This window comes from Etheostoma cragini, chromosome 15 (assembly GCF_013103735.1).
Source record: "Etheostoma cragini isolate CJK2018 chromosome 15, CSU_Ecrag_1.0, whole genome shotgun sequence".
NCBI lineage: Eukaryota > Metazoa > Chordata > Actinopteri > Perciformes > Percidae > Etheostoma > Etheostoma cragini.
In genome coordinates, this window is record NC_048421.1 from 24,485,673 (window position 1) to 24,512,773 (window position 27,101).

The 27,101-nt window shown below is 44.2% G+C and overlaps 5 protein-coding genes across 7 annotated transcripts in view; 1 reads left to right on the plus strand and 4 right to left on the minus strand.

Moving 5' to 3' along the window:
• Positions 1 to 4,680: 4,680 nt before the first annotated feature.
• Positions 4,681 to 7,710, minus strand: LOC117958714 (multimerin-2-like). The gene is made up of 5 exons (XM_034895287.1): positions 7,588 to 7,710; positions 7,415 to 7,483; positions 7,293 to 7,323; positions 5,860 to 6,104; positions 4,681 to 5,165 (listed from the first exon to the last, which is right to left on the minus strand). Exons 1-5 carry the CDS (start codon positions 7,600 to 7,602, stop codon positions 4,857 to 4,859), a joined length of 669 nt encoding a protein of 222 aa, XP_034751178.1. The 5' UTR covers positions 7,603 to 7,710; the 3' UTR covers positions 4,681 to 4,856.
• Positions 7,711 to 11,920: 4,210 nt separating this feature from the next.
• LOC117958712 (insulin-like growth factor-binding protein complex acid labile subunit) lies at positions 11,921 to 21,371 on the minus strand. 2 transcript variants are annotated; one of them, XM_034895282.1, is made up of 6 exons: positions 21,180 to 21,371; positions 18,640 to 19,052; positions 15,619 to 15,764; positions 13,436 to 13,604; positions 12,921 to 13,083; positions 11,921 to 12,279 (listed from the first exon to the last, which is right to left on the minus strand). In XM_034895282.1, the coding sequence occupies exons 1-6, from the start codon at positions 21,211 to 21,213 to the stop codon at positions 11,987 to 11,989; spliced, it is 1,218 nt and encodes a 405-aa protein (XP_034751173.1). In that variant the 5' UTR covers positions 21,214 to 21,371; the 3' UTR covers positions 11,921 to 11,986. The 2 variants fall into 2 exon arrangements, with proteins under 2 accessions (XP_034751173.1, XP_034751174.1); XM_034895283.1 differs by having other exon boundaries at positions 11,923 to 12,279; positions 18,640 to 19,064; positions 21,180 to 21,257.
• A 1,072-nt stretch (positions 21,372 to 22,443) lies between these two features.
• Positions 22,444 to 27,101, minus strand: part of LOC117958716 (phosphatidylinositol N-acetylglucosaminyltransferase subunit Y-like) — a 20,557-nt gene continuing 15,899 nt past the window's right edge. Inside the window, exon 3 of the mRNA XM_034895289.1 lies at positions 22,444 to 22,949. Coding sequence (XP_034751180.1) covers positions 22,726 to 22,938 — 213 coding nt within the window. The 5' untranslated portion in view covers positions 22,939 to 22,949 and the 3' untranslated portion in view covers positions 22,444 to 22,725. The remainder of the gene's footprint in view (positions 22,950 to 27,101) is intronic.
• Positions 23,263 to 23,778, minus strand: LOC117958715 (protein preY, mitochondrial-like). The gene has a single exon (XM_034895288.1). The coding sequence runs from the start codon at positions 23,598 to 23,600 to the stop codon at positions 23,265 to 23,267; it is 336 nt and encodes a 111-aa protein (XP_034751179.1). The 5' UTR covers positions 23,601 to 23,778; the 3' UTR covers positions 23,263 to 23,264.
• The window catches only part of pex12 (peroxisomal biogenesis factor 12), a 4,312-nt gene continuing 987 nt past the window's right edge, over positions 23,777 to 27,101 (plus strand). The window contains exons 1-3 of one of the 2 annotated variants that reach the window (XM_034895285.1): positions 23,777 to 24,152; positions 25,191 to 25,318; positions 26,358 to 26,893. In XM_034895285.1, the coding sequence (XP_034751176.1) occupies positions 25,196 to 25,318; positions 26,358 to 26,893 (659 nt within the window). In that variant the 5' untranslated portion in view covers positions 23,777 to 24,152; positions 25,191 to 25,195. The remainder of the gene's footprint in view (positions 24,153 to 25,190; positions 25,319 to 26,357; positions 26,894 to 27,101) is intronic. The other variant, XM_034895286.1, reaches the window with a different exon arrangement.

A 27,101-nucleotide genomic window follows, 5' to 3' on the forward strand; every position in this document is an offset into this window, starting at 1 on the left:
TAAAACAAAACTGTTCAGGAGTTATTACAGCGAAAGTGGGACGTGCTTAATATTTCATCTGTCCCTCCTGGACGGGACAAAGGAAACAGCATGGATATTTGTGCATTTGCTTAAAATCCATGTTTACAATCTGCCAACAAATTAACATCCAAGGCAGCTTTGAGACCCGCTTAAAATCAAACAACTGGGATTTGATTAAATTATGAATCTGATATTAAATAAGTATAAACATAAAAACTATACCCCCCACCTTCTGTTGAAAGTTACTAAGTAACTTTCACTCTTGAAGTTCATCAAAGTTATAGTACTTGTACTTTAGCTTATTTTTGTACTCTTTCCACCTCTGCTATGCAGTATAGCTGATTGATACGATGCTGTCAGTTTATGTAAATGCTCGTGACCTGCTTCCTGCTGAATCATATTCTCATTAAAAAGAAACCAGAAGAGCTGTATGTGTCATCATTATTTCTCATCATATCACTGGACAGTATGCTGCCTGTCCAAGGTCATCACCAACACAACGCAGAGAAAACCCCGCTGGCAGGGGTGTAAGGATGCACTTGAACTGCTTCAAAATCAAGATTACAACAGGTTGAGATAAGATAAAAATAAAAGAATCACAACACACTTTCTAAGGCGACCTCGGGCGTACTACTTTAGAATTCACTTGTTTGACTTCAGACGCCATTACGTGTTCTCAGTTGATTTATTAAAAGAGATTTAATTTAGTTTTCATTTCAGTTCAGTAAATTTATAATGTGAAGTCTCTTTTATGTAGACCTTAGTGGTCCCTAATACTGTATCTGAAGTCTCTTTATATAGACCTTAGTGGTCCCTAATACTGTATCTGAAGTCTCTTTTATATAGACCTTAGTGGTCCCCTAATACTGTATCTGAAACCTCTTTCATATAGACCTTAGAGGTCTCTAATACTGGATCTTGACTGTATCTGTATTTGTGGCCTTAGTGTTGTCAGACATTGCTTGGACTCTTGGTCCTTTGCCCTCAGAGAGTTAATGGTTCAGCTGGACTTTCAGGTCTGTATATTGTTTGGTAGTTAAATGTATATAAAAATTGTGTAAAAATTGTAATGTGTAAAGTAACTAAAGCTGTAACAGATGAATGTAGTGGAGTAAAAAGTGGAATATTTTAGTAGAAGTAGAAAGTGGGATTAAAAGAAAAAACTCCAGTAAACTACAAGTACATTTGTACTTGTAGTAGAGTACTTGAGTAAATGTACTTAGTTCCATTCCTCGGATCAAGCTGTATACCTTTCACTTGGATGCTTTAGTAGAAGAATGTAAGTCGGCCATGACAACAGGAAGTCAGTGTTGTGATCTCGGTGCTGCTGGCTGCCGAGGCGTTGAGAGCGCCAGCCGAGCAGAGGATGTGGTCACACCACAACCTTTGCACCCATCACCTCTCGCGTCCTCCACCTCTGCACTGCACCGCTCTGCAACAAGCAGCTGTGTGTGTGTCAACTGAAGCTCCTTCTGAGCCCACAGCTGCTGATCTGCTGCAGCAGCCTGAACATAAAGTAGAACTACAGCATTGGCTTGGCTTTTGTAATCCTTAAACCATATCCACCCTGTAAGGCTGAGGCAGTGGTGGAATATAAAGGAGTACATTTACTCAAGTACTTTACAGAAAGTGTGTACAGATGCTATTACAGAACTCTGTCCATGTTTTCACTTAGTATCTCATCACTGTAATCTAGTTAAAATCTGTCCTTACTGTCTCTGAATTCATCCTTCCTTAACACAGGTTAAGGTGTTATGTCAGCGATACGTCAACCTGTTCTCACTCCGAGCAGCGTCAGAAGGAAGCAGATAGGGAGGTTGGTGGGGGGGTCAAACAACAACTTTTACCCAGGAGACCAGGGATTGTGTCCCGCATGTCATGTTTTCCTGAACCCAACCAGGGCTTTCTTCTTTTCCTAAACCCAACCGTCCTGTTCTTCATGGAAACGTAAGCCACACCTACGACCAACAGTCCCGACCAAGCACGTTTAGAGTAAAGTGCGTGTAGACAGGGCGCTAAAGGAGACTTTTAAAGGAGACTTTTAAAGGAGACTTTTAGCGTCAGTAACAAGGCGACAAAGCGTCCATATTTTACGCGATGGGACTGAGAATCTGTGTGAATGTAACTAACTACATGTACTTTAAGTACTGTACAAATGTTGAGGTACTTTTAGTTTGTTTGAGTCTTCTCTTTTCACGCCACCTTCTAGTGAACGACCTTGTAAATCTCTGAACATGTAGACCATTTCACTGATGCACAAACTGAGCCGGGCACAAGAAACCTCCAATTATTTCCTTTTCCATCGGTATGCCCACTCGTGGCCTTTTCTTCTACAGCTCTAACATAAAGCTGACTTTAGGGAGAAGAAATTAGGCATAGAACTAATTACACTATAAATATTTTATAAATAATTATCAGATGCTGCTGAGGGTCCAGTGAGCAAGGCCCCGAGCCTTTCAATCTTTTTCTATATATGTAGAAATGGAATTATATAGTTTGATATTTATCTGCAGAAAATAGAAAATGTCATCATGTCCCAACTCAGTCCAGACATGATCAGTTCCGTGTCTCCATCTGCTGGATAGGGAAGGCTGCTACACCCCCCCCCCCCCCCCCCCCCCCCCCCCCCGGCAATAGATATCACCACAAAAACCCAACGATTACTGATATCAAGACAAATATATAATTTTTTAAGTTTTATGAAAAGTTTAGACATGCAAACGATGCATTATCTTCCCAAATATGTGAGCATCTGAATACATTTCCAGAACAAAAATCTGACCATTGGATGAAGCCAGATTCAAACTTCTTGTGTCTTTGGTTGACATATTTGAGTCAAAAGGGTTTTAAATAGAGAATTTTGGATATCTCTTTTTATAACTCCGCAGAGCAGAATGTACTGTCAACACAATTTTTGGTATAGAATGTAACATAAATCAGGCTAGGAATGAAATCTGAGCAAAGCCTTCTGTAGAAACCTTCAGTTTATAGATAGGTGTGTAAATAAAAGGTAGGTGTGTGTAAGTGCTACTCCAGTGGAGATTTCTGGCTCATAGGGAGAGAAAAATTAATCCGTAAAAACAGCCTTTAAAGATTATGGATTAGAAAACATCATACATTTAGCTAGACATTTACAAAAACATTTTAACTAACATATCAACAAGAAAGTTCCAGTTTATTACTTTCATTAAGACATGTTTTTATATTACAGGTTTCCTGAAATTGTTATGCTTATTAAGGAAACAATGCATTATCTAACCTTTTGTGAATTTAGCAGTGGGTCTGGTTTCTCTGGAAATTCAAAGCCAGACCATCACAGCGACTTATTCAGAACACAATCTCATATTTTACTAAAATAGTTCACGGAGACGTGCTTCTGAAAACATTTTAAGGCGCTGCTGCGTCTTCATTTCAGATCCACAAAGGTCAGTGTGAAAGATTTTCCTCAGATTTAGAGAGACTCTGGTCACGCTCATCCTGCGGATCATCTCCTGGTTTGCACTCCACTAATCCGATTGGTCGTTTGAGTCTGACTGCCGGCATTGCCCGCCTTCTGACCACGCATGTCAGGTTGGCCAAAATGAAGGCCGCCGGCCCATCTGAGGGACAACGGCAGAGAACACACGGACCAGACTCGGGTCACCGACTGTCCAGCGGCCGGTTATCGGGTTGGTGTGTCAGGGCCTTGACTCTGATGGGGACCAAACAACCAAACTCAGATCTGCTTAAAAATGGGGTCTTGGTTGGTTTCATGTGTTCCGTTCACTTTAGGTGAGAATGCCACCTGACCCAAATATAGAACGTGAACCAAATAAGAATTTAAAACCTACTATGACCATAAATCGCTGGTCTTCTGTGTGACAACACATCATCATCTCTCTCTCATCAGGGCCCCCGCCTTCCATCACTCGCTGTCTGTAAGCTGCTTACATTGTTCCCCTACCTCTAAAATATCAGAAACACTAAAGCAAGGCCAGAAAACCCAAGAAACTAAACATATTGTTGCTCCATTATTTCTGAGACCAGAAGTGTTGTTATCTTTCAATAAGATATAGGCCTACTGAACCAAATAAAAAATGCTAAATAGCTGCACCTTCACCCCTGAGGTAAAAGGACTGTGTTAACGTAAATAGCACTTTTCTAGTCTTACCGGATACTCAAAGTGCTACACTTACACAGTACAGGCACCATTCACACACTTTCATACACTGTGGCTGAGGCTAAGGTCCCACCTGCTCATCAGATAGACATTCACACACATCTACACTCCAGATGGGGAAGCATCGGGGGAAACTCGGGGTTCAGCGTCTTGCCCAAGGACACTTCGACATGGGACTGCAGATTCCATCGGGGGGGTCTGATGGTTCTCTACCACTATATACTGTATATACACATGAAATATTTGAATAGCGATGGAGATTAATCGCCAAAGACTTTGTACATTTTTATTGAGCTGTACAATAAACCTTTTTTCCATATCTGAATTTTGCAGGTCTCTCCTGATTGAAAAGCCATAAACACATTCTTTGTAAATCTTTGCAATGATTCCAGAAATAACCAAGCAGGCCTGCCTTGTAGAACGACCCAAATGTTCCTTCAAACGAGCCTTATCAGGGTGGAACGTTGCTCAGACGTCCGGTTAACGTTGGTGAGTTGTACAGTTAACACAAAGAAAGCAGAAAGGGAGGGACACCGGAACTATTATTTGAACCGTCATGAAAACCTAAACAAAGACAGAAAGAGAGTAAATCTTGGACTTCATCAGGTAGCATTGATTTGAGTGAGTTCCCCCTAGCCCTGGTTGTCTAAGATAGGTGTCTTTAACTTGGCTGGGACTAATCCAGGAGGAGACAGCAGAGCAGCAGAGTGACGGCCACACAAGACAAAGATGCCCTCGGGTCTATAGAGCTGGACACCATGACCCTGCCCAGGCTGGGCAGGGGACAGGAGCTCCCAGAGTCATACTTCCCTCCCAGTGTGGACACCCCCTCACTCGACAGCAGGACACCTGAGAAGGTGATGGTTTTGGAGGTAGTGCTAGCCCAGGCGCAACTCCCCACAATCTGTCTCACCCACACCTGGTCACCCTTCTTCAGTTCTTCCAAGCAGTAGCATGTGTTGAGGGTTGTGTCCCCACCAGACACCTGCGGGCCAGGAGAGGAGGGAGGCAGTTTTAGGCCACATATACACTCCTACAGAGAGCGAACAGAGCTAACTGAGCTGGATTAACTTGCAGCTAATGCTAATGCTAACCTAACCTTTTCAGCTACCGTTTTTTCACATTAAAAGCGTTCTGCTGGTGAAACAAAGGGCAGCTTTTATTGTGAAGTAGTCACATGTATTTTGCAGAGACATTGTGACACTGAGGTGTGTCCACAAAACTAGTGATGGTCATTTCTGCTTCCCATTGGACACTTGGGAGGTTTGCCACTAGCAGTTGTCAATTTCTCTCCAATGACCTATGACAAGCAAAGAAAACATGCATGAAGATTTGATGCCCTGTCTCTTAAAAAGCACAATCAGGAAAGTATTGTCCTGCTGCTCACATAGACACTGAATGGGAAGGGTGGGAATGACGCTTGCCCATGGATACGTTTCATGAACTGTGACCACAGGTTCATCATAATCAACCAGGACTGAAATCTGAATGATTAGAACGTTAAACGCTGTTATTCATATACTTATCATGTTTAGTTGAGTTTGTTTTGTTAGGTTTAATGCAGGACTTGCAGTGTGGTCCTAGTACTTTTACTTGATACAGGATCTGAGTACTTCTTCAACCACTGCTTTTAAGCCAATCTCTGTTTTTGTAGTCTACTTTAGTCTTGTGTAGCCTACCTGAGCATGGCAGGCCGTCCTCCGGTTCCCGTTGATCATGAAGTACCATACGTTGTTGTGGTCTCCGCGGCAGAGCTGGGCGGCAAACACAAACTGGTAGATGCCAGAGACTGGCGCCGTGAAAACACCGGTGTCATTGTCGTAGGCCGAGCCCTGGTTCACCACCACCTGGTTGAAGATGATTGGGTCGATCTGGATATCTCTCAGACTGCCCTGGTAGGCAACGTAAAAAAGAACAGCGGCCCCTGGGACACACATTTTAGGTGTCAATCAAATGTTTAAAGACTGCATTACTTTGGTAGCCTGGAAATCCAGTAATGAAAATGAAAGTGGCCCATCTGGAGGGACGGGAACAAGGTTGCATTTGAATATCTCACTGCACGCAATTGGGTAACACTACGACCAATCACAACAACACACAGGGTGATGTATCCAGAGCCCCCAGAGCTTAGCAACCAGCGGAGCTAACTGGTGGATTATCATCTGTTTGGCTCGCCTCTGGCCCCGCCTACATCCGTTACACCGATGTGATTGGTGCAGCTCGGCTACAAGAACATAGTTAATGAGCAGCATTGCTCAATGCCAGAGTAACGCACTGAGAAATTTCAAATTGTGCTCTCTGAGAACTCTGGGTCTCCAGGGTACCCCTTTGACAGCTACTGTTTAAATAAAAGGTGTTTGGTGTTTCAAGCCCTCAACGTCCCCTTCCAGCCAGCGTTGCTTGGAAGGCACTAGGATTAGCTAATGGTTAGGGGTTGGGACCTTGAGGTCAACGGTTGTAGCGCTGCCTGGAAGTCGATGTTGGGGGCTTAAAACACCATTCAGCAAAAAGAAGAAGTTTCGGATTTGGATTGTGTTTGTTTATGTATCAGCTACAGCTGCAAAGATTAATCATCAACTTTTAAATTAATCGCAACTATTTCTATAATTGATTTGAGTCATTTTTACGTTTAAAAAGACTCTGATTCCAGCTGGTTAAATGTGAATAAGTTCTCGTTTCTTCTCTCTGACTGTAAACTGAATATCTTTGAGGGAGTCGTTCTGGGCTCTGGGAAACACTGATCGACAATTCTCACCGTTTTACAGACCAAACAACTAATTGTTATAAAAAAGAATCAACAGATTATTCAACATGGAAAATAATCTTTAGTTTCAGCCCTACTGTCAGCGGAATTTGGGGAAATCTGTTGGCCAAATGTTTCATGAAATTTGGTGGGGGTAACATGGGCCAAGGAAGTCATGGACAAAAGTGGAAAACTTTGTTCCAGAATCTAAGTCCAGGGAACTTTGGAAGATAGGACATCGCTTGGCAGAGGTCTCAACTTTCTGATTGCCCTTCTCGTTTGGAGGTTTCTACTAACAACATGTATACATTACACAATTTTACAGACAGATCTCTCTCTAGCTCTCTCTCAAACACACACACTACCAACCCTGCTGCTTGGCTGCTGTCTGACGGGGCATCTGTGGAGAGAATCAGGAGAGAGCTGGTTATGTGGAGCCAGTGTAAGAGCTGAGTTTGACAGTATCAAGAGCCAAAGTTCAGTTCACTCACCAGTTCAAATGGGTTGGCTCCAACCAACCTGGTTACACACAACCCCGTCACACACACGAAAACTAATACCTGGAACAAAAAAACCAGACTGTAACCAAAAAACATCTGACGCATTAAGGAGCAGATTGGACAAACAGACAGACAGAAACATTGTCAGACAGACAGACAGACACCTTGGTGGAGCTCATCTTCCTGCTGACAGCTGGACAGCACTGACACACTCTGCCAGGCTCCTGGGGAAGTGTCTCTCTGCCCAGTGGGCAAAGTCCAACTGGGGCTTTTTGGATACAAGATCTGTTTGTCTAACTAATGTCAACCACACACACACACACACACACACACACACACACACACACACACACACACACACACACACACACACACACACACACACAGACAAACATGTAACTAAAGCTAAACTAAAACTAGGTCTATATGAAAGAGACTTCAGATACAGTATTAGGGACCACTAAGGTCTATATAAAGAGACTTCAGATACAGTATTAGGGGACCACTAAGGTCTATATAAAGAGACTTCAGATACAGTATTAGGGACCACTAAGGTCTATATAAAACAGACTTCAGATACAGTATGAGGGACCACTAAGGTCTATATAAAAGAGACTTTAGATACAGTATTAAACAGTATATTAAAGGACCTTTAAATTGGAACACTCCCCATTCCATAATCCCTCACTGACTCATCCCGGCATCCTCCTTTAACCATACATCACATTAACGAGGTAAAGATGTGTTTGAGTTGAACCTTTAAACTTTAGCGCAACAAAGGGTGCTTTCCATTTGGCTTACACCGCCCATCAGCCCCCACCCTTCAGTCTTTGTCTGGAATATCCTTGCTTTTAGTCAATAGAGTAAAGTAAATCTCCCTCTAATCCCTGTTGTACCAGCCTGTTCTGTTCAGCTCTAACTCTGTTCTCTAAAAGAGAGACAGAGGGGGCACATTTGTCTCCATCCAGGCCGTGATCAGTCCTTCCACTCAGCTTTCAGTGAGGCGGTGAACTGAAGCTCACTGTTGGGGTTGTCTTAAGGCTTCTATCTACCAAAGATTCAAAATGTTCCTCTTGGTTGGCCAGGTCCAAAGTTGTCTTATTCACATGTTGTGTGTTGTCAGTTGGCTTGCTAACGTTAGCCAAATAGTAGCACCACCTGGTGGTGAAGCTTTGAATCTGCGATGACAATAAAACGATAGCTTATTAATGTGTCATGACATTTTGTATGCCATGTTTGGGGGGGCTTGCAATAAAGAGAGGGATAATTGTAGTAATTTTAAAACAATGTGCATAACACACAATCAAAGAACTTGTTCACTTTGTCTCAGATCTACATCTACAACCGAGGTGGAAAAGCCGATCCACTTGTGCCTCTGTTTATCAGTGTCTACTGCTGGCTCCCAAACAGGGCTGGACTGGCCTTCTGGCATCCCGGGCATGTTAGGGTTAATTAGGGTAACTTTTTTGGGGGGCCCGCGCTGAACCGAGACCAGCCTAGAGATGTTCACAAGTCATGTTATGGGAGTCCAAGTCAAGTCTCAAGTCTCTGTCCCTAACACTGTAGTGCTAAAGCTTATTAACTCAAAGCATGTCCTGTAGCTACCATCCATCGAGTACAGGATCAACATCCATTGTAGGATAACTTAATGGGCCGGGTACACCTTGTTCACTTAATTGCCTTCAAATCATCCATGGGATCAATTACACAACACATGAGTTTACCCACATGACACAGCGTTTGTTCCTGGGGAGATGTATCCGTGCCATGGATGTCTGAGCCCCAAACTACTAACTATAAAGATACAATTTGGCTGTTCCCAACATTAACAAAACACGTTGTGATGGTTAGCTTCTTACCTGTGACGATATGCAAAATGTCTCTTTCAAATTGCAGGTGCCTGACCTATCTGGGTGCGTTTTGTTGAAGTTCCACGTTGTTGATCTGGGATCATTTCTCTTGGTGCCACACACCTTGCATGTAGCTGTTGGCGTACTGCCTGTGATTATGAAGTTATTGAAAGCAACTCCGGGAGGACTTGGGCGTCGCCTTCACGGATGCATTTGTTTCTATGTGAGTAGAAACAAATGCACATCAGGCAGAGTGCATGCGTTTACGCTGCACATTATGGCAGGGTGTAGTGCAGTGCAGGGTGTAGTGCAGTGCAGGGTGTACTGCGGTGCAGGGTGTAGTGCAGTGCAGGGTGTAAGTTTGCCTTACACCCTGCAGCACCACCCTGCACCACCCTGGCCTCCAGCACCACTGTGAGGAATCTTGGAGTTATCTTTGATCAGGACATGTCCTTTAATTCTCACTAAAAGCAAAGTTCAAGGATTGCCTTTTTTCACCTACATAATGTTGCAAAAATCAGGAATATCCTGTCTAAAAATGATGCAGAAAAGCTAGTCCATGAAGGCCCTAACAAAACTAAGCCCTGGGATGCTAAATCTGTCTTTTAGCATTTCTAACATTGGCAAAAGAACATATAAATACATTATTCAAATAAAACTCTTCATCCATTCACAGAACTTTCACTACACGTTAAAGCGAGGCCACGCCCCTTTAGGAGACAGGAAGTGTGTAGCGTTTCATACCATTGGCTCTGCTTGAAATCTTTAGAATAGAGGATCTTTTGTTGCATTTGTTTGGCAGGTAAGTTCAAATATCACAGCACCTTAGATTAGCTTTACATCAACTCATTTGGCAATGCTTTTAATATAACTGACGACTATTATTTAAAAAGAATAGTTGCACACTTTAGCTTTAATAAGATTGTTGTGGGTTTTCTCTGATAGGATTCTGACATTTCGAGAGAATGGCAGTCTGCTGTTAAGCCTGTCTGGCCTCTGCCTCTGCCTCTTTAATACCCTCCAACACACACACACACACACACACACACACACACACACACACACACACACACACACACACACACACACACACACACACACACACACACACACACACACACACTTAATACATGTACTCCAGTTCAGCAGTAATCATCTCGACATCTGGCCTATGACTTTGAAATGGACTAGATCTCTATTTGTCTTTCCCTCCGTCCACCCAGCAGTAATCCTGTGTTGTGTCCAGTACCATATGGTGGTCATGGGACGGCCATGAACTGGTTGGTGCAGCCTGTGTGTCTGGCTGTGAATTTAAATGCTGAAAATGTGATCGGACATTTGACACACAGGAAGTACTGGCAATAGCAGATGTTCAAGAAGGCTGAAATTACAAGTTTGTTTCTTTGATGCAATTTTAAAATTGAAGTTTTTCTATGATTCCATACATGCACATAAATAGCAGCACAAGGCGGAGGTTTGTGTACCTGAATTCATGATGTCTCTCTCAATGGTGGGCCAAGGGGAAGATCTCAGATGGGCCCATCTGAGTTTTCATTGTCTCAAAGGCAGGGCAGGATACCCAGGGCTCGGATTACACCTATCACCATTTCTAGCCACTGGGGGGACATAGGAAGGCTGGCGGAACTCATATTAATGTTAAAAACCTCATAAAGGGCCATTTTCATGCCATGGGACCTTTAAGAGCCAAAAATTGTCTAGCTATGAAATGCCAGATTAAGAGAGAAGCAACCCAAACTTTGTTAAGCTTTAATTTCTGTTTTATTTTGACATATACATTCTGATTGATGATTGTCTACACCAAATATCAGACAATTAGAAGCCTCTAGCTGCTTTCTGTGCTATTTGGAACTGAATAGCATTGATTGAGCCTTAGATGATTGCCTACACTAATTCATACACAACTTTCAACATGCTGCATGCACATGAAACACACTTTATTTGTTGTATTAAAACTCCTTTCTGACTCCTTTCTGACTTCGCTGCCTCCAAGTGGTGGTCCACCAAGAGCCAGGGTCTGTCCGACGTCTCCGCCTTTAAAAAGGAAGTTATTTCTCGCTGCTGTCACACCAAGTGTTTGCTCTTGGGCTGGAAACGGGGGGAATTGTTGGGTATTTGTAAATTGCAGTGTGGTCTAGACCTAGTCTATCTGTAAAGAGTCCTGAGATAACTCCTGTTGTGATTTGACTATGAATAGAACTGAATTGAATTGTTATCAACGCATTTAACAAGAGAGTAGACTGCGCTCATTTTCTCCTGAATTTATCTTTTTTTCTTCAGAAACAAAATAACATCTAAAAGAAAATCTACACATAGGGGCTTTAAAGGTACGTTAATAATACTTTTAAGTAAAACATGAGCCAAAACCACACATGCAGTGTCCTTCAGGCTTCTAAAACATTTAGTACTAATGTTTAGTACCCGTTCTTTTCAGCTGTCCTGTATGACGACGTTAGCGGACTGGAAGTGCTGTGACAAAGAAAGTGTACTGCTGGCAATCTCATTATGAATTATTATACCATTATTATCGAATATATGTTATTATATGTATATATAATTATAATATTATAAAAAAATTGACCATTTTTATGATGTAGGCCAAAGTACGGTGTGGCTTAAGTGTTTTAAGTGGCTGTTCACATTGGTGGTCCCTTTCAGTCTCATAGGGTCTCTCCTCCTCTCTGGACTGGGGGATCTAAGTTTGATTCTGTGAATCAGTGTCCCAGTCCTTCCCACCGTTCCTCTTCCTGTTTCTCTCCGCCATCACCATAGCCGCCACCACGGTGACCAGCACGGTGAAAGTGATGACGAGCACGGTGGCGGTCTCTGCGATGCAGAGCTGGCTGTCCACCCAGGCCAGCGAAGCCCCGGCCAGCTGCGGCGGATCCTGGCACGTCACGTTGCTGTAGTCGTCGATGTGGAGGTGGCGAACGTGCAGGATTTTACTGAAGACGCGGTGCAGATCGCAGTCACAGCTCCACGGGTTGCCTGGGGGAGCAACACGGAAAGTAAATGTAGAGATCAGTGAAAAGTATAATATAGGTAATATAGGATCAGAGTCTCATGGGGCTTTCACACCTGCAACATGTAGTACGGCTGAATCACGCTACCGTTCCTCCAGTTTTATGACAATAAAGAGGTGGTATTTACTTCATTGGCTGTGTGTTTGTGTTCTTACATTATCTCGGTCACATGACCGTGATATATAACCAAAAGATGCATCCCAGGATTCATTCAAAACTTGTGTGTGTTCTCCGCAAGTCTGATCTGATGTCTCCTGTAGTCAGGTAGCTTAGCATTCTGAGCTGATGTCTCCTGTAGTCAGGTAGCTTAGCATTCTGAGCTGATGTCTCCTGTAGTCAGGTAGCTTAGCATTCTGAGCTGATGTCTGTCCTGATTGACAGATCGGTGTGTAGCCACGCCCCTAAGCATCCCCTGCGTTATTGTCAATTTTAAAATAAATGGGGCCGTTGTTAACAAAATGTAAAATCATGCATTATTGAGGTAGACATGGAACTATAAACCCATTAAGAAAAAGTTTAATAAATTACTAAATCAATTTAGAAGTATGGTTTTTTGACTTTCTTATAGAATCACTAGAAGTTAACAATAGAATAGACATGTGAAACCTGACAGCTGGATGTGTGTAGCTGTTGTGTGAAGGCTGATTAAGGTCTTAAACTTGAGGTGATGCAGGTTGTTTCCCTCCAGATCTAGGACCGCCAGGCTGTAGAGGGGGGCCAGGGCATCGTTCTCTATGTAGGAGATGTTGTTGTTACTCAGCTGGAGCACCTAGACAGACAGACAGACATTCACAGAGACAGGCAGACGTGCAACACGGTGTACACTGTTACAAGAAGTCGTTTGGGGGTTAGCTGATAGGGTAAGTGCTGACATGTGTTTGTGTGAAGTTGATAACTCAGTCCGTTGCAGGTGTGTAAGTTTCCGTAAGGAGACATTCACGGAATCGGCGCGCTGAAACGTTATATGTTACGAGCACAGATTAGTTTAGCCTTGTAACAGCACACACACGCACACGCACACACACACGCACACACACACACACACACACACACACACACACACACACACATACACACACACACACACACACAGACAATCATTTCAACAGTCATTTCTGCACCTCTAGTCCAGGCAGCATACTCAGGCTCCCCCGCTGCACCGTAGTCAGTCTGTTGTTGTGCAGGTAGAGGTGTCTAAGCCTGGAGAGGCCCCTGAACACGCCAGAGCCCACCGTCACCAGCTGGTTATAACTGAGGTCCAGCTTCTCCATGTTGTCCAGATACTCCAAGCTGACAGGAGGAGGGAGATACAATGACAGGGTGAGACACAAGCTACGTTTCCAAATCTGGTGAAAGTGTGTTTCCATCCAACGGCCTTAAAACCGATAAAAACCTGCGGTTATGACGTCACCCGCTGTTTCAGGTTTGAGACATTTTAAGGTGTTTCCATTCATTACACTAAATCCCAAAACATTTAACAAACATTTGTGAACACAGTTTTTCTAGACAAAATGGATTCAACAAATGATCAATATGGGACAAGTTGTAAGTCATGTGCAGAGACAACTCTTTTTGTTGAGCCATGTCTCGCTGTTTGAGCGTCTTCTATTGACTCCGCAGGACGTCCCACGGCTTGTCCTAACCTTTGTCTGCCATTTCCTTCATGAGTTCCTGATAAATTATGGCATGTCGTAGATTTCTGCTATCTATTATAGCCGTTATATTTTGCTCGTAAATTGGATTTTAAAAAGTCTCTCGTCTCCTCGTCCGTCCACTTCCGTCTGTCTTTGTTGACAGACAGAGAGGAAATACTGGGGGAAATGAAGTAAAACTTGGGGGCGGCTTCTAGCTCACCCAGCGGGAGTGTTCGCCCCATGTGGGCTGAGTCCTGCAGCGGCCCAGGATCAAATCCGGCCTGGGGCCCTTTGCTGTGTGTCATCCCCATCTCTCCCCCCTCCATGTCTATCCACTATAATAAAGGAAAAAAGCCCACAAACTTTTTTAGTTTTGTGGCGGGTTGCATCACAATTTATTATTTATTCTGCAAATAATGTTTCTATCAGCATTTATCGCTTAAGTCGTAAATCATTAAGATAAAATCCGATGAGACCGAAAGTATTTCTGTTGAGTTGATATACGTGAAATTCCATCAAATTTGACTGTTTCCAGGAGGTCTTTTTCATTCAATATCACAGATAAAATCATGTGGATGGAAACAGAGCTCCAGACACAGTCCCGATGTGCTCAACGCGTCTGTCTGGAGCTTCATCTGTCACTTGATGCAGGGGACAGGGGAGGAAAAACTGAAATATAGTCAACGTTTTAGACACAGGACTTATTTAGCCATCTTCCTGTCTACCTGATGAATAAGTCCAACGTTCAGGCTACATGGACATTACTGTATCTTTCATCTTTCAGTGACAGTTCCACTTCGGTGTCAGTCCAAGCAAATGAATCCCTGGTTTTACATGTCACCATCGTTATTTTTCTGTAATTTCTGAGTAAGGTCACACAATCTGCTTCCTGTTTACACTGGCGCAAGTGAATGGTGGCTCTATATAGCTGTATGGAGAGACACAGCATGTGGTCATCGTCTTCACTGGAGACACACACAGGCTGGGATTAAGAGAGAGGTCGTGATCTGGATGTGCATTAAGCGCATTAATCACTCCTAATGCCTTGTGTTCTCGGCGTGTTGCTCTTACTCGCCGGAGGCCAGGAGATGTTCATTCTTCTAGATCATCATGTCGTATGATTGACAGCGTCGCTTTAGGCTTTGACTGATTAATTTCTAGCTTTAACAAAGTATTATGTTTTCCTGAGACATTGTTCTTGTTGAAATGAAATACTATTAATGGTAATCAGAATACATATTAAATGGTGTGCAGCAAAAGTTTCTTTTTTAAGTGGAATGATTTGGTACCTAGCAATAACAAGGAAGACCTCAAAACATGTCATAATTACATGAAAACTAACTAGTTAGGACAGTTATGCAAAGAAAACTTTTCTTACTAAAATGAGAAACTGAACAAAAAATATGTCTAACATTAGCAAAAAAATGCTTTTACTGCCACTATTTTGTTTATGAAGCAGAAATGGGGAAGAACATGAACGTATGGTGCAAGTTCTTCCCATAATTGGCATTGAGGTAATGGAAAGTAATCAAGCTACATTTATTTAAAGGTCTGTGTGTTTATGACAAGTAAAATTGTTATTGCGGTATTTAAGAACGTTTTTCCTCACATCGTGCAGCCCTAACGGGAGTGTGGCGTGAGACTTGGGTTGCACTCAGACAGACCGGTACCTGTATCCAGAGATGTGGTGCAGCTTGTTGTGCTCCAGTCGCAGCTCTCTGAGAGCAGACAGACTGGCTGAGAAGTCCACAGGCAGAGATGTTAACTGGTTCCAGCTGAGATCCAGCTTCTCCAGGAAGGACAGCGGAAAGAAAGCCTGGGGCGATAAATACAGAAAGATAAAGAGAAGCATAAATGTCTCTGTTCCCTCCATTGCCCTTTAACCCGGGCCTTCTCCCTCCCTCTTTCCTCCCCTCAGCCCTGTCTACTAAAAATCACATTCCTACTAACTAACTACTTTCCTAATTTCCATTTTTAGGTATCACAAATGTGTTTCTGATGTCACAAGGCCAGAGGCTGCCTGAATGGATGTATGAAACCAAAAGTTGACTTATTTTAACTTAGATACGTAACTTTAGTTACATGTCAACCGATTTGGTTGTAAAACCAAACCATGATCTTTCCAAAACCTAACCAAGTAGTTTGGTCCCCCTTGGTTAACCACATGTTTAAACTGGCCTGTCGCTGGCAGGACGTACCATCGAAACATAGTCTGGATGATAGTTGCTGAAACGGTTGTAGCTCACTAGCCACATGTCAGCTCCGTTTCAGGGTCAGTGGGCGGGGCTTAACACAATGACGGCAGAGTTGTGACGGTTCTGGGTGAATTCCCTGCTAAAACAAAGAAGAGGGCTGCTGCTGCTGGAGAACAGACCGATGGACTCTGAAGACCTGGAGTTAAACTCTGAAGTCCTTCTTCAAACAGGAAGATGTGTTCACAGTTTAAAGTTGAATCTACCAACCAGCGTTGCTCTGATTGGTTGGAGCGTTATCCTATTGCATGCAGAGGGAATTTGAAAGACAACCGTTTATCCCGCCCCCTCGGATTGAGCCCTGCCAACGGGGAGTTCCCAGACCCAACACCTGGACGTGGGTCTGGATGGTCAGACTAGGCCTGCTGGGTTCTTTCAGGGAATGATTATAAAGATTTATAGAGAATATGTTCAGGGCATTTCCTCCCTAACTGGGACGTTTTGGGAGCGAGTGGGGGGGGGGTTGCTGTGGACACAGCGATCCTCTGGTGAGTGATAATGAGGTGTAACATATCAGCTGATTTATACAGCTCATGTTACTGTATTGTGTGAATAGTTTAATATTGTGTGTGGCCTTTTCTTTAGCGGGGTGCAAATGTTCCGCCAGAACAAGTTCCTTCCTTTGACTCTCCAGCAGAGCCAGCGCCGCTGCGTCCGGAGCTCAGCGCCGCTCAAGACGATAAATGCTAACAACCCAGAAGTTGTTTTTTTCTAAAATCCCAGAATATATGTGTTGTGGAGCTAGACTTTGCTCAGCAGTGCTGTGGAAACAGGGTGTTTGGGGTTTTAAGCCCCCAGCATCGCCTTCTAGGCAGTGTTGCCTGGAAGGAAAATGCCTGGTAAGGACTGACGCGCGCCCCCATGTGATGCCACTGACGTAGATCTTGCTGGAGCACCAGGAACTTGCACCACTTCCGGAAACAGGAAGCATGAACAAGCTTCTGGGCAACCTGATGCAAGGACTCAGAGGGACTGCAGGTCTCTCTGGTAAACTCACTGGGTTAAGATGACTTCTTCTACGGTGAATGAAAGGCTTGATCCCACCAAGTAGGTCATCCAATCAAATCAAAGTGTTGACGCCTGTTCTGCCGTTTTTACCTTTTTCTTCTTCTTCTAGTAGAAATACCAAAGTCAGTAGCCTTTCCTCATTAACCCCACCTCTGTTCAGGAGAAGACTGCAACTAGCATCCCGACCACCACACGGGAGTTTAAATAGTTAGGGCGCTCCCAAGACGTACAAGCGGCCAAAATTGATCCCCTTAGGAGGGGGGCTGGGGTCTCCCTTAGAGATAGGGTGAGAAGATCAGTCATCCGAGAGGAGCTCGGAGTAAAGCCGCAGCTCCTTCGCGTTGAAGGGAGCCAGCTGAGGTGGTTCGGGCATCTGGTAAGGATGCCTCCTGGGGGGGCTCCCTAGGGAGGTGGTCCAGGCACGTCCAGCTGGGAGGAGGCCTCGGGAAAGACCCAGGACTAGCTGGAGAGATTATATCTCCAACCTGGCCTGGGAAGGCCTCGGGATCCCCCAGTCGGAGCTGGTTGATGTGGCTCGGGAAAGGGAAGTTTGGGGTCCCCTGCTGGAGCTGCTGCCCCCGCGACTCGAAACTGGATGAGCGGATGAAGAGGGATGGATGGATGGATGGATGGAAGGATGGTTCCCATGACGTCACACCGGTGCGTGACAGGTCGGCCGCGGTGAGTATGCGGGCTCAAATGGAATATCATATTATTTATGTGTTCCTGTGCATTGAGGCAGTGTTTTTTTTTAATGAGGAACCCGTTTGTGTACATAATACAGCACAACCAATATGCATATTTTTCTAATTTAAAGAAAAAAATATATATACCGTACATAGAAAAGAATGGAATTAAATACTAAAACGTAACTGCAAATCCAGAGAGAATAAATGAGTGAAAGGAAAAAGAAAAATTAATTAATTATTAATTAATTAATTAAAATTAAAAAAAAGGACATGGTTACACCAAGTGGGCACTGAGGCAGTGTTTATGGGGATTTTACACTTTCAATAAATTTGACTGATCTATATATAGATATATACTGTATATAGTCATCGCGATATCAACTGGTGCAATAAACAAAAGGCTGTGACAAATGAGGAAAGACACCCAGAGATTTTTTGTGTTAGTTGAAAGAAATCAGTACAAAAACTGCACGTTATGGGGTCGTTTTTAGGGGTGCCTTTGATATTTAATCCAATAAAAAGTCTTGGGAATGATTTACTTTCATTTGTTTTAAAATCAACAAGCAATGTGTTGTATTTCAGCAAAAACTCTGAAAGCATCAGAACTGTAATATCTGTTTATTTATCGCAAGTAATATTGTAATCGCGATATTCAACAATGTTATTGCACGTTATATCTCGCCCATAGCGTGCAGCCCTAGTTTCCAGCCGTGTTAAAGCACCCCCGTCCCTTAGTTCCTACCTGGGGTTGCAGTTCTTGTATCTGGCTGTTGGTTAGCACCAGCACCCGCAGGGACCAGAGTCCAGCGAAGGCTCCGGTGCCGATCTGGCTCAGATTATTCCCTCCCAGCTCCAGCAGCCACGTGGCGTGTGGGAGGCCCCTGGGAACATGCCGGAACCCTCGCTCGCGGCAGTCCACCAGGTCAGCGTGCTCATAACAAATGCATGGGTGTGGACACAAGCGTGAGCAATCCACCGATGGAAAGAGGCATAGGGGGGGGTAAAAAGCAAGAAGGAAGAAGAGAAGGGCCCCGGAAAGAAGACGCATGTTTCCCCCCGGACAGCAGAGGGTGGAGGGCAGCCTGGTCCGAGGAGTAAAGTCTGGAAAGGTGGATGGAGCTTGGTGGTTTGATGCTGCTGTGGTCTTTGTCGAGCCTCGCAGTCAGCCTGGAGAAAGGAAAGCAAGCATAGCACAAAGGTTTGAGTCCCATGGTGAGACATCTGGTCAACTTCAGGACCGGAGACATGCTTCCCCAGAGGTGGGAGGAGTGTTCAGATCCCTTACTGAAGCAGAGGTACTAATACCAGACGGTGAAATACTCTAGGTAAAGAAAAGGTTTCCCCTAACTGGGGAGGTACTTGCAACGACACGCAGCAAAGGGCCGGAGGGCGGAGTCAAACCAGCGGCCGCTGCGTCTGGGAGTGTATCTATGTGAATGGGTGCGCTGTACCAGCGTGTGCAATACAAGTGTTGGTCAGTTTGTCCCATTTTGCGGCAATAACATTGAAGTGATATGAACAAACAGAGAAATGTTTCTTTTTAGATAAAATAGAGGTTGACTAAGTTTCCTTTTGGGAACATAATATGAAATTGGGAAAAATTTGAAGTTGGAAAAAAGGTTATAAATTGTAATATGTTTAAATTGGCAATAATATTGTATCGTGGGATAAGTATCGTGATGATATGGTATCGGGAGGCGTCTGATGATCCCCCCCAGTTGTGGGTGGGTCTATGTTTCAGGACCACGCGGGACACAAACTCAGTCTCCTGGGAGAAACTCTTGTGTTTTCATATTCCATAATCTACGTGTGTTTTGTGTGCAGACATCTTAATATGTAAAGTAACTAAAGCTGTAACAGATGAATGTAGTGGAGGAAGAAGTACTACATTTAGTAGAAAGTGGCATGAAAAGAAAAGACTCCAGTAAAGTACAAGTACCTCAACATTTGGACTGAAGTACAGTACTGCAGTAAATGGAAACTACTAAGTAACATTCCACAGCTGCTTTCACTACCTTATGTGTTTGTTTGAATAGGATTAATGAATATGCTAAGCTTTAACCAGACCTCTAAAATGGCCCTGCATTGACACCTGAACCAGTTACCACGGTTACCCTCTTTACCTAGAATGGCGCACACGTTTCTTCAATAAAATGCCACCATAACAGAAAAACTGTCCCCAAATGTTCCTCTTTACATAATTGGAGCTTTCTGATGATCGTTACATGATTGTTACATGATTGTTACACGACACATATTTTTCATCCTTTCTCATCTTAATCTAATTATATAATCACGGCCATTAGGAGCAGAGCAGCAGAGCTAGGATTAAACTCAGTGACACACACACACTCACACACAAACACACACACACACACATACACACACACACACACACACACACACACACACAAAGCATAAATCAACACTGGTATTCAGCTTGTATTTCTAATTTACTAAAAGCAGCTACACAATGACCGCTTTGTTTTTCCCACACAACCTTTTCCCTATCAGTGTTATTAAATATCTTTTATAATGTACAATATTGTCAAGAAACGTGTTGTTTCACCCCTGGTTGATACAACATGGGGGGGGGGGGGGGGGGGGGATGTGGACTGATCAGTCTGCAGACAGTAGAGGCTATGAGTCTGTGTTACCTTGACATAAATCTATGCATTTTGCTGTTTTTGTTGACCATTTGATAAACTGAAATGTCTATTCTGCTTGAATAAATGATGCTAAAAAACTGGTTAAAAAAAGAGCACTAACTGGCTCGGAAATAATTGCCATTACCAAAATCATTCAGTCTCTTACAGTCCACTGCAAAAATATGTATTTATACATTACTGTTTTTAACAAATTAAAGTTTTGAATCATTTCCAGGAGACATTGTTGTTTTTATGTCATTATGTGACCCAGATTATGTAATAACACAAACACCCAGCCTAGAAGTAAACAACGCCTCTTTATATTGCCCACCCCCTCCCCTTTATTGCCATGGTCAAGTGCCACCAACTAACACTTAAAAAAAGAAGATAAAAACACATAGTCTGACCAATAATCACTTATATAATTACAGTTGAGCATATCTAAACAAAATCAACATTACCAGTGATACGCCTTAAAACCTTCGCTAATGTTAGAGATTACTCAACAGGAAACCGCTGTCCTGTAAAAAAATCTACTTATACATGATGTTAAAATTGTTCCAGGTCTACTCCGAGGTCTCAGCCTCTCTCTCTCTCTCTCTCTCTCTCTCTCTCTCTCTCAAACGGAACTCACCTCCTCTGCTGATGGAGAGGCCGGACATCTCCATACTGGACCATCAACTTCTGTACAGGATGTCTGCCTAGGTCCCTGGATGACAGCTTTAGGCAGGGAGCGCTAGAGACATGATGGAGAGAGAGAGAGAGAGAGAGAGAGAGGATGCTGATGGAGGCGCTCGGTGCTTTCAGCTGTCAGTAATCCTCTAATCCTGTCCAATGACCAAATGTTTCGTCTCATCCACTGAATCATGCCCCCCCCCCCCCCCCCCCCCCCCCCCCCCCCCCCCCCCCCCCCCCCCCCCCCCCCGTCAATAAGACAGGGAGCCCTGGCTTCTCTCCATCCGTCTGTTTCACTGACTTTAATATTACATATAGACTGTTACACTCTCGTGAAGTTTCCAGTGTGTGTGTGTGTGTGTGTGTGTGTTTTTTAGCAGTGTTGTAATTTGTTACTGTACTTGAGTAGGCCTATATGTACTTTACTACTTCATTCCTATTTCTGGAAACCTTCCCTTTGACTCCCCTCCCTTTCATAGATCTAATGGCTACTTCCATTAGTAATCCCACGTATCTTCACACTGGAACCGTCTGACAGCACAACCACAACCAGGGCTACTAGTTACACTTTCTCAATTAGTTCTTATTTCACTATAGTTTTGTGCGTGGTTGCTGTTTATTTTATTATTATTTCTTGAGGCATATAGGCCAGCTGAAGACATGAAGGGGGAGAGAGGGGGGGTAAGGAGTACAGTTTTAATTTAGTTTTCAGTAGTTTTAGCTGGGTATATTGTCTCAGTAGTACACGTACATACACACCACAGGGATGGAGAACTGGATACCTGTAATTTTGTTTAATGCTTAACCTCTGGCTGTTTGATTTCTGTGGTTCCATTATTTTTCACAAGAACAGAGACCTGGACCTTTATTTCTTCTCATTTAGTTAGTTTACTTTTTTAGTTTCAAAAATGTACACATGGAGTTTCAAAAAATAGTTTTTACTGCTTATTTTCATTTTAGTTTACTATAGTAACCCTGACGACAGCCAGTAACATCCAGCCATGACTCAACATTGACCTGGGCTGCATCTCTTAACCCTTAATTTGACTCCCCGGGTCCACTACTTGTGTCCCTTCCTCATGTCTTCGTCCCTCCCAACGAGACAGGCAACAAGCAGGTGTCTTTTAGAGGGACAACAGCAACATCTGTCAGCAGCAAGGCTCCCTTGTCTTTTACCTTTTTAGTGTATTTTATGACAGACATGGTAATAATACTCCAAAATGATGTGAACTTGAAATTTTTGTTTTTATTGACAACGTAACATTTTCTTGAAGGACTCCCCAGACTCCCTGCTAAATATGTTCACCCCGTCTTCAAACCACTAACACTGCAGTGTGTCTAACAGCAGTTTTATTTCTAGGGTTTGCAGTAAAAGCAACATATTCTGCTATTAGACTGAATTGGATGTGGCGGTGCTTGTAATGTGCTGATGATGTCAAACCATTATTATTTCAAGTTGCATCCCAGACAGAGGACTGGAACGCACGGCAGTGTTTCAGGTGGAGCTAGTTGTGTCTGAACAGCTTGATCCCCATCCAGCTCCACAGGTGGAAGAAGACGTAGACCGGGATGGTGACGGGCAGCAGCAGGCTGTAGAAACACACACTGCTGCCGCTCGTGCAGCCCTGGGGGAAGTTGTCGTCCACCGCAGCGGAGTAGAACAACCCGAACAGGGACACTATGGGGACCAGGCCCACCATCACGGACAGGGAGAACATGCTAGAAGACACTACTGGAGGAAACAGATAGCGGAGGTTATATTACGGGGAGTTTAACCAGGTGGCTAAAATGCAGTTTGGAAGTATTTTCTCATTCAGTCCAGCAGCCTTTAAATCTCGAACTTTCTGAGTTAAAGACGCCAAACAGTGCGTCAGTAATCCAACATGGCGGCTCCGTCTGTCTAATGTGTGTGTCATTAAATAAGAAAACCACCCGACGCAGCACCGTCCAGCTTCTAGCGGTGGTACGGCTACCACCGGCTAACCCACGGTGGAGTGTTAGCCCTTTAGCTTGGGTGGTGCGCCGAAGGGGCCGATGGGAGATTTTACTGGTGTGTTGGTGAGGCTGAGGTGTCCCCGTCTTTCTGCAGGAGTCGGGCTTCCTGGGGGATCATGTTGGGGATACCGTTGATTATGGGATAGGCAATACCAAGCTCGTCGTTGATAAGCTCGTTGGTGTTAGCCTCGTATCTCAGTGGCTTCTTGGACAGCGGACACACCAGGAAGTCAAGCAGGGAGGTGTCAAAGGACAGCTGGACGTCGTCCTTCACGTCCGAAAACCCCCTGGCCGAGGCAGCCCGCTGGATTAAAGGTGCATGTTTCCCATAGCCGTGAACGCGGATGGTTTTCGTTAACAATCTACCCAAAACACTCCCAAACATGACCAGAACCCGTGTCAAAACTGGTCCACAAGACAGCGACAAGTCCCCGACGGAGGAGACAGCGTGCAACTGAAATATGAGTTCTCTCTTCCTGTAAGCCAACACGTCAATATCAATAGTTCCGCTTATTAATATCTTCTGCAACCACCTTTTAAATGACTACGGTCAGTCCACCCGACACTGGTTAACGAGGTTATTGGTAGTGGCTCATATGACATTTAATGCAACCCTCCCCCCCCCCCCTTCCAGAGTGAGCTACGGGCATGGCCTTACGCTAGATATATATTAACGGTCTATGGGACGGGCCAGGGACGTATTAAGAGGACGGGATAGCCGGAAGTAGTTGTTGTGGGAAGTGTCAGTGCACCCTGCAAGTGGCGAGTGTCAAATAACAGAAGAAAAAATGTAAAGTGACCAGTCTCTCTGTTTCTTTACAGTTCGGAGCGACAAGCGGGGTTTTTAAATGACCGTGTGGTGTTGCGGAGACACCAGGAAACACAAGGGACGCAGTGCTAACTTCCTGCTACGCTAACCGCTAGCTAGCAAAGGAAGGTAACGTTATGTTGTCCAGGTTTGACCACAAGGCTGCAATAACCCCAACAAGCCCGACTTCCCTTTTTATTAATACATTTTACATGGATACGATGTCTTAACCAGTGGTGCTCTTTGTTCATAGATTTAACTAGCTAAACGTCAGACAACTTCTAAAGTCTAACGCGCTAAAATGATGTAGCTAGCTAGCTAGCTAAACTTTGTAACTTTATAATGAGGTGCTTTATCCGTAATGTTACCTTCACGGACCCGCTGTCTCTTTCACTTCATGAACAAGTTATGTTACCTTCACGGACCCGCTGTCTCTTTCACTTTATGAACAAGTTATGTTACCTTCACGGGCCCGCTGTCTCTTTCACTTTATGAAGAAGATATGTTACCTTCACGGACCCGCTGTCTCTCCCACTTTATAGACAAGATATGTTACCTTCACGGACCCGCTGTCTCTCCCACTTTATAGACAAGATATGTTACCTTCACGGACCCGCTGTCTCTCCCACTTTATGAACGAGATATGTTACCTTCACGGACCCGCTGTCTCTCCCACTTTATGAACGAGATATGTTACCTTCACGGGCCTTAAAACATGTATTTTCAACCAGGACCCCCCAGGGGTCCAGTTTTGTTTGTAAACTGGGCCTACAATAAAGTGTGTCTTAACGTAGAGCCCAGCAGTTTCTGGGATAACAGGGTCATCGAAGGAATTGCAAAATGAAGAATATTAAAAAGCTATAAGACAGATTCCATAGGGCCCAGTATTAAGTCAGTGCTAAAGGCTAACTGGAGATCTGAAAATATGACTATATCTACGTTTTCAACCAAGCCGCCCCTCCTCTGTAATTGTAGTTTGAATGCCCCCCAGTGTTCAGTGAGTGGTATAATTGTAAGTCTTCAGGGGTTATGGAAATACAATGAGAATAAGAACAGCGATGAGGGAAGGGTTATGCTTAGCTTTGTGACTTGAATGTAATGTTAGGACATGAGAGAAACTGTTGCCAGATGTTCCTCCCTGGTATTCACCGCGTGGGCTTGTGTCAGCAGCCATGGCCGAGGCCGGCGCCCACCTGACCTCCGCCGCCGGGAACGAGCTGCCGTCCATCTTCGAGGTCCTGGCGCAGGAGTCTCTGATGGAGGCGGTCCGACCGGCGCTGAGACACGCTGCCAAGGTGAGGGAGCGCCTTGGGAAAGACCCTGTCCAGCCCAGTTTTCTACGTTAAGATCTTGATTTTATGGAACATTGTTTAAGGAATATTTACAGCAATCCATACCATCTTCATGCAGATGTGCAAACAATGTGATCTTAAGCTACTAAAGGGCACAACCAGGAACACTTAGTGTAGAGCTGGGCAGTGTATCGATGTTGTATCGATATCGCGATATGAGACTAGATATCGTCTTAGAGGATGGATATATTGTAATATGGTAACATGGTAAGTGTCTTCTCCTGGTTTTACAGGCTGCACTACAGTAAAGTGATGTCATTTCCTGAACTTACCAGACTGTTGTATTATTTCCCTTTTACCCACCAAGTCATTAAATCATTTCTGGACAATATTCATCAAAAATCTCATAGTGTAAGTAACATTTAGTTAAATTACCAATACTCAACCCTACGATATCGTTGCAATATCAACATTGAGGTATTTGGTGAACAATATCGTGATATCTGATTTTATGTACATCACCCAGCCCTAACTTGGTGACATCTGAAGCCAAACAAGTGAAATCAGAAGTGGATTATGCGCAAAGATTAAAAATTGCATTGTGATTCTTTTTTTAAATGTTTGATCTCAACCGGTTGTAATCTTTACACATTTATATCCATTTGAACCAATTAAAGAAAGCCTGTGCCGTCCTTATGAAACGCTAATTTGGAGTGTGTAGATAACTGAGGCGGCCGTCGGGTCCGTGTGGAAACCCCCGAGGATCCCCGGTCTCTGGGCTCAGTCCCTTTATGAAGGGGTTGATGGATGAGTCCATGGTTCGTCTTCATGATGAGGAGTTTTGTACATCTGTGTGTGGACCGCTGCTCAGCATCTCTCCGCTAGTTCAAATATTAATAAAACTTCAGAATGAGATGTCTGAATCCAGACTGAGATTTTGTGATTAATCATTCTTATTATACTTATTTTTATTATTATTCTTATCCCTAAATGTGCTCTACAAATCAACATGCAACTACCCCAGTGTCGCTGATGTTCTCAGGTTCTGGCAGAGTCCAACCCGTCCCGTTTCGGGTTCCCGTGGCGACGCTTTGACGAGCTCTACTTGCTACTGGACCTGCTACTCCAGAACCACTTCCTGTCTCACTGCAGCGCCTCCTTCTCCGAGAACTTCTACGGCCTGAAGAGAGTTTCGGGGGGGCGAGGTCCTCCCGGTCGCCTGGGGCTGTCTGGGACGTCCCACTGGCGCTCTCTTCTTCTTCTGTGCCTGGTGCCGTACCTGCGGGCCAAGCTGGAGGCCAAGCTGGCGCGGCAGAGGGACGAGGAGGACTTCTCCATCCGGCTGGCCCAGAGCCGGAGCCAGAGGCTTTACCGGGCGGCCGTGGCCGCGTACCCCTACGTCAGCTCGGCCTGGCAGGCCTGGCTCTTCGGCCAGCAGCTGCTCTTTGTCTTTGGAGTCGCCAGGACCCATAATCCCCTGCTGACGCTGGCCAGGGTCAGACTGGCACGACTCAACGTTCAAGATATCAGAGACATGGAGCTGAAGAGCAGCAAAACTGGCAACCCGTCTGAAGGAAGGTACATGTCATCTCAGTCTGTGTGTGTGTGTGTGTGTGTCTAACTCTAATATTCACTCTGGGAACATTAGAAGGATGTATTAAACGGAACATGTGGACGTTCAGAAGTAGTTTTAGTCGTCAACAGAAAACTCGCTGTCTGGATTTACCCTGCAGAGATCTGAGGACCAGGTAACCATAGTCCTCAGATTGGACAGATAGTCTAGCTA

Bases quoted from the DNA above. Each gene is read 5' to 3' on its own strand.
- LOC117958714 (XM_034895287.1), bottom strand. The intron at 6,105-7,292 runs GTTGGTAGTGTG...TGTGTGTCCCAG, and splicing joins GACAGCAGCCAAGCAGCAGG to GGGCCGCTGTTCTTTTTTAC. The intron at 5,166-5,859 runs GTAGGCTACACA...CCTGGCCCGCAG, and splicing joins GGACGGCCTGCCATGCTCAG to GTGTCTGGTGGGGACACAAC.
- LOC117958712 (XM_034895282.1), bottom strand. From the start codon at position 21,213: ATGGAGATGTCCGGCCTCTCCATCAGCAGAGGAG. The intron at 19,053-21,179 runs GTGAGTTCCGTT...GCTGACTGCGAG, and splicing joins CCTCTCCATCAGCAGAGGAG to GCTCGACAAAGACCACAGCA. The intron at 12,280-12,920 runs GTTTCACATGTC...TTGCTCCCCCAG, and splicing joins TACACACATCCAGCTGTCAG to GCAACCCGTGGAGCTGTGAC.
- LOC117958715 (XM_034895288.1), bottom strand. From the start codon at position 23,600: ATGTTTGGGAGTGTTTTGGGTAGATTGTTAACGAAAACCATCCGCGTT.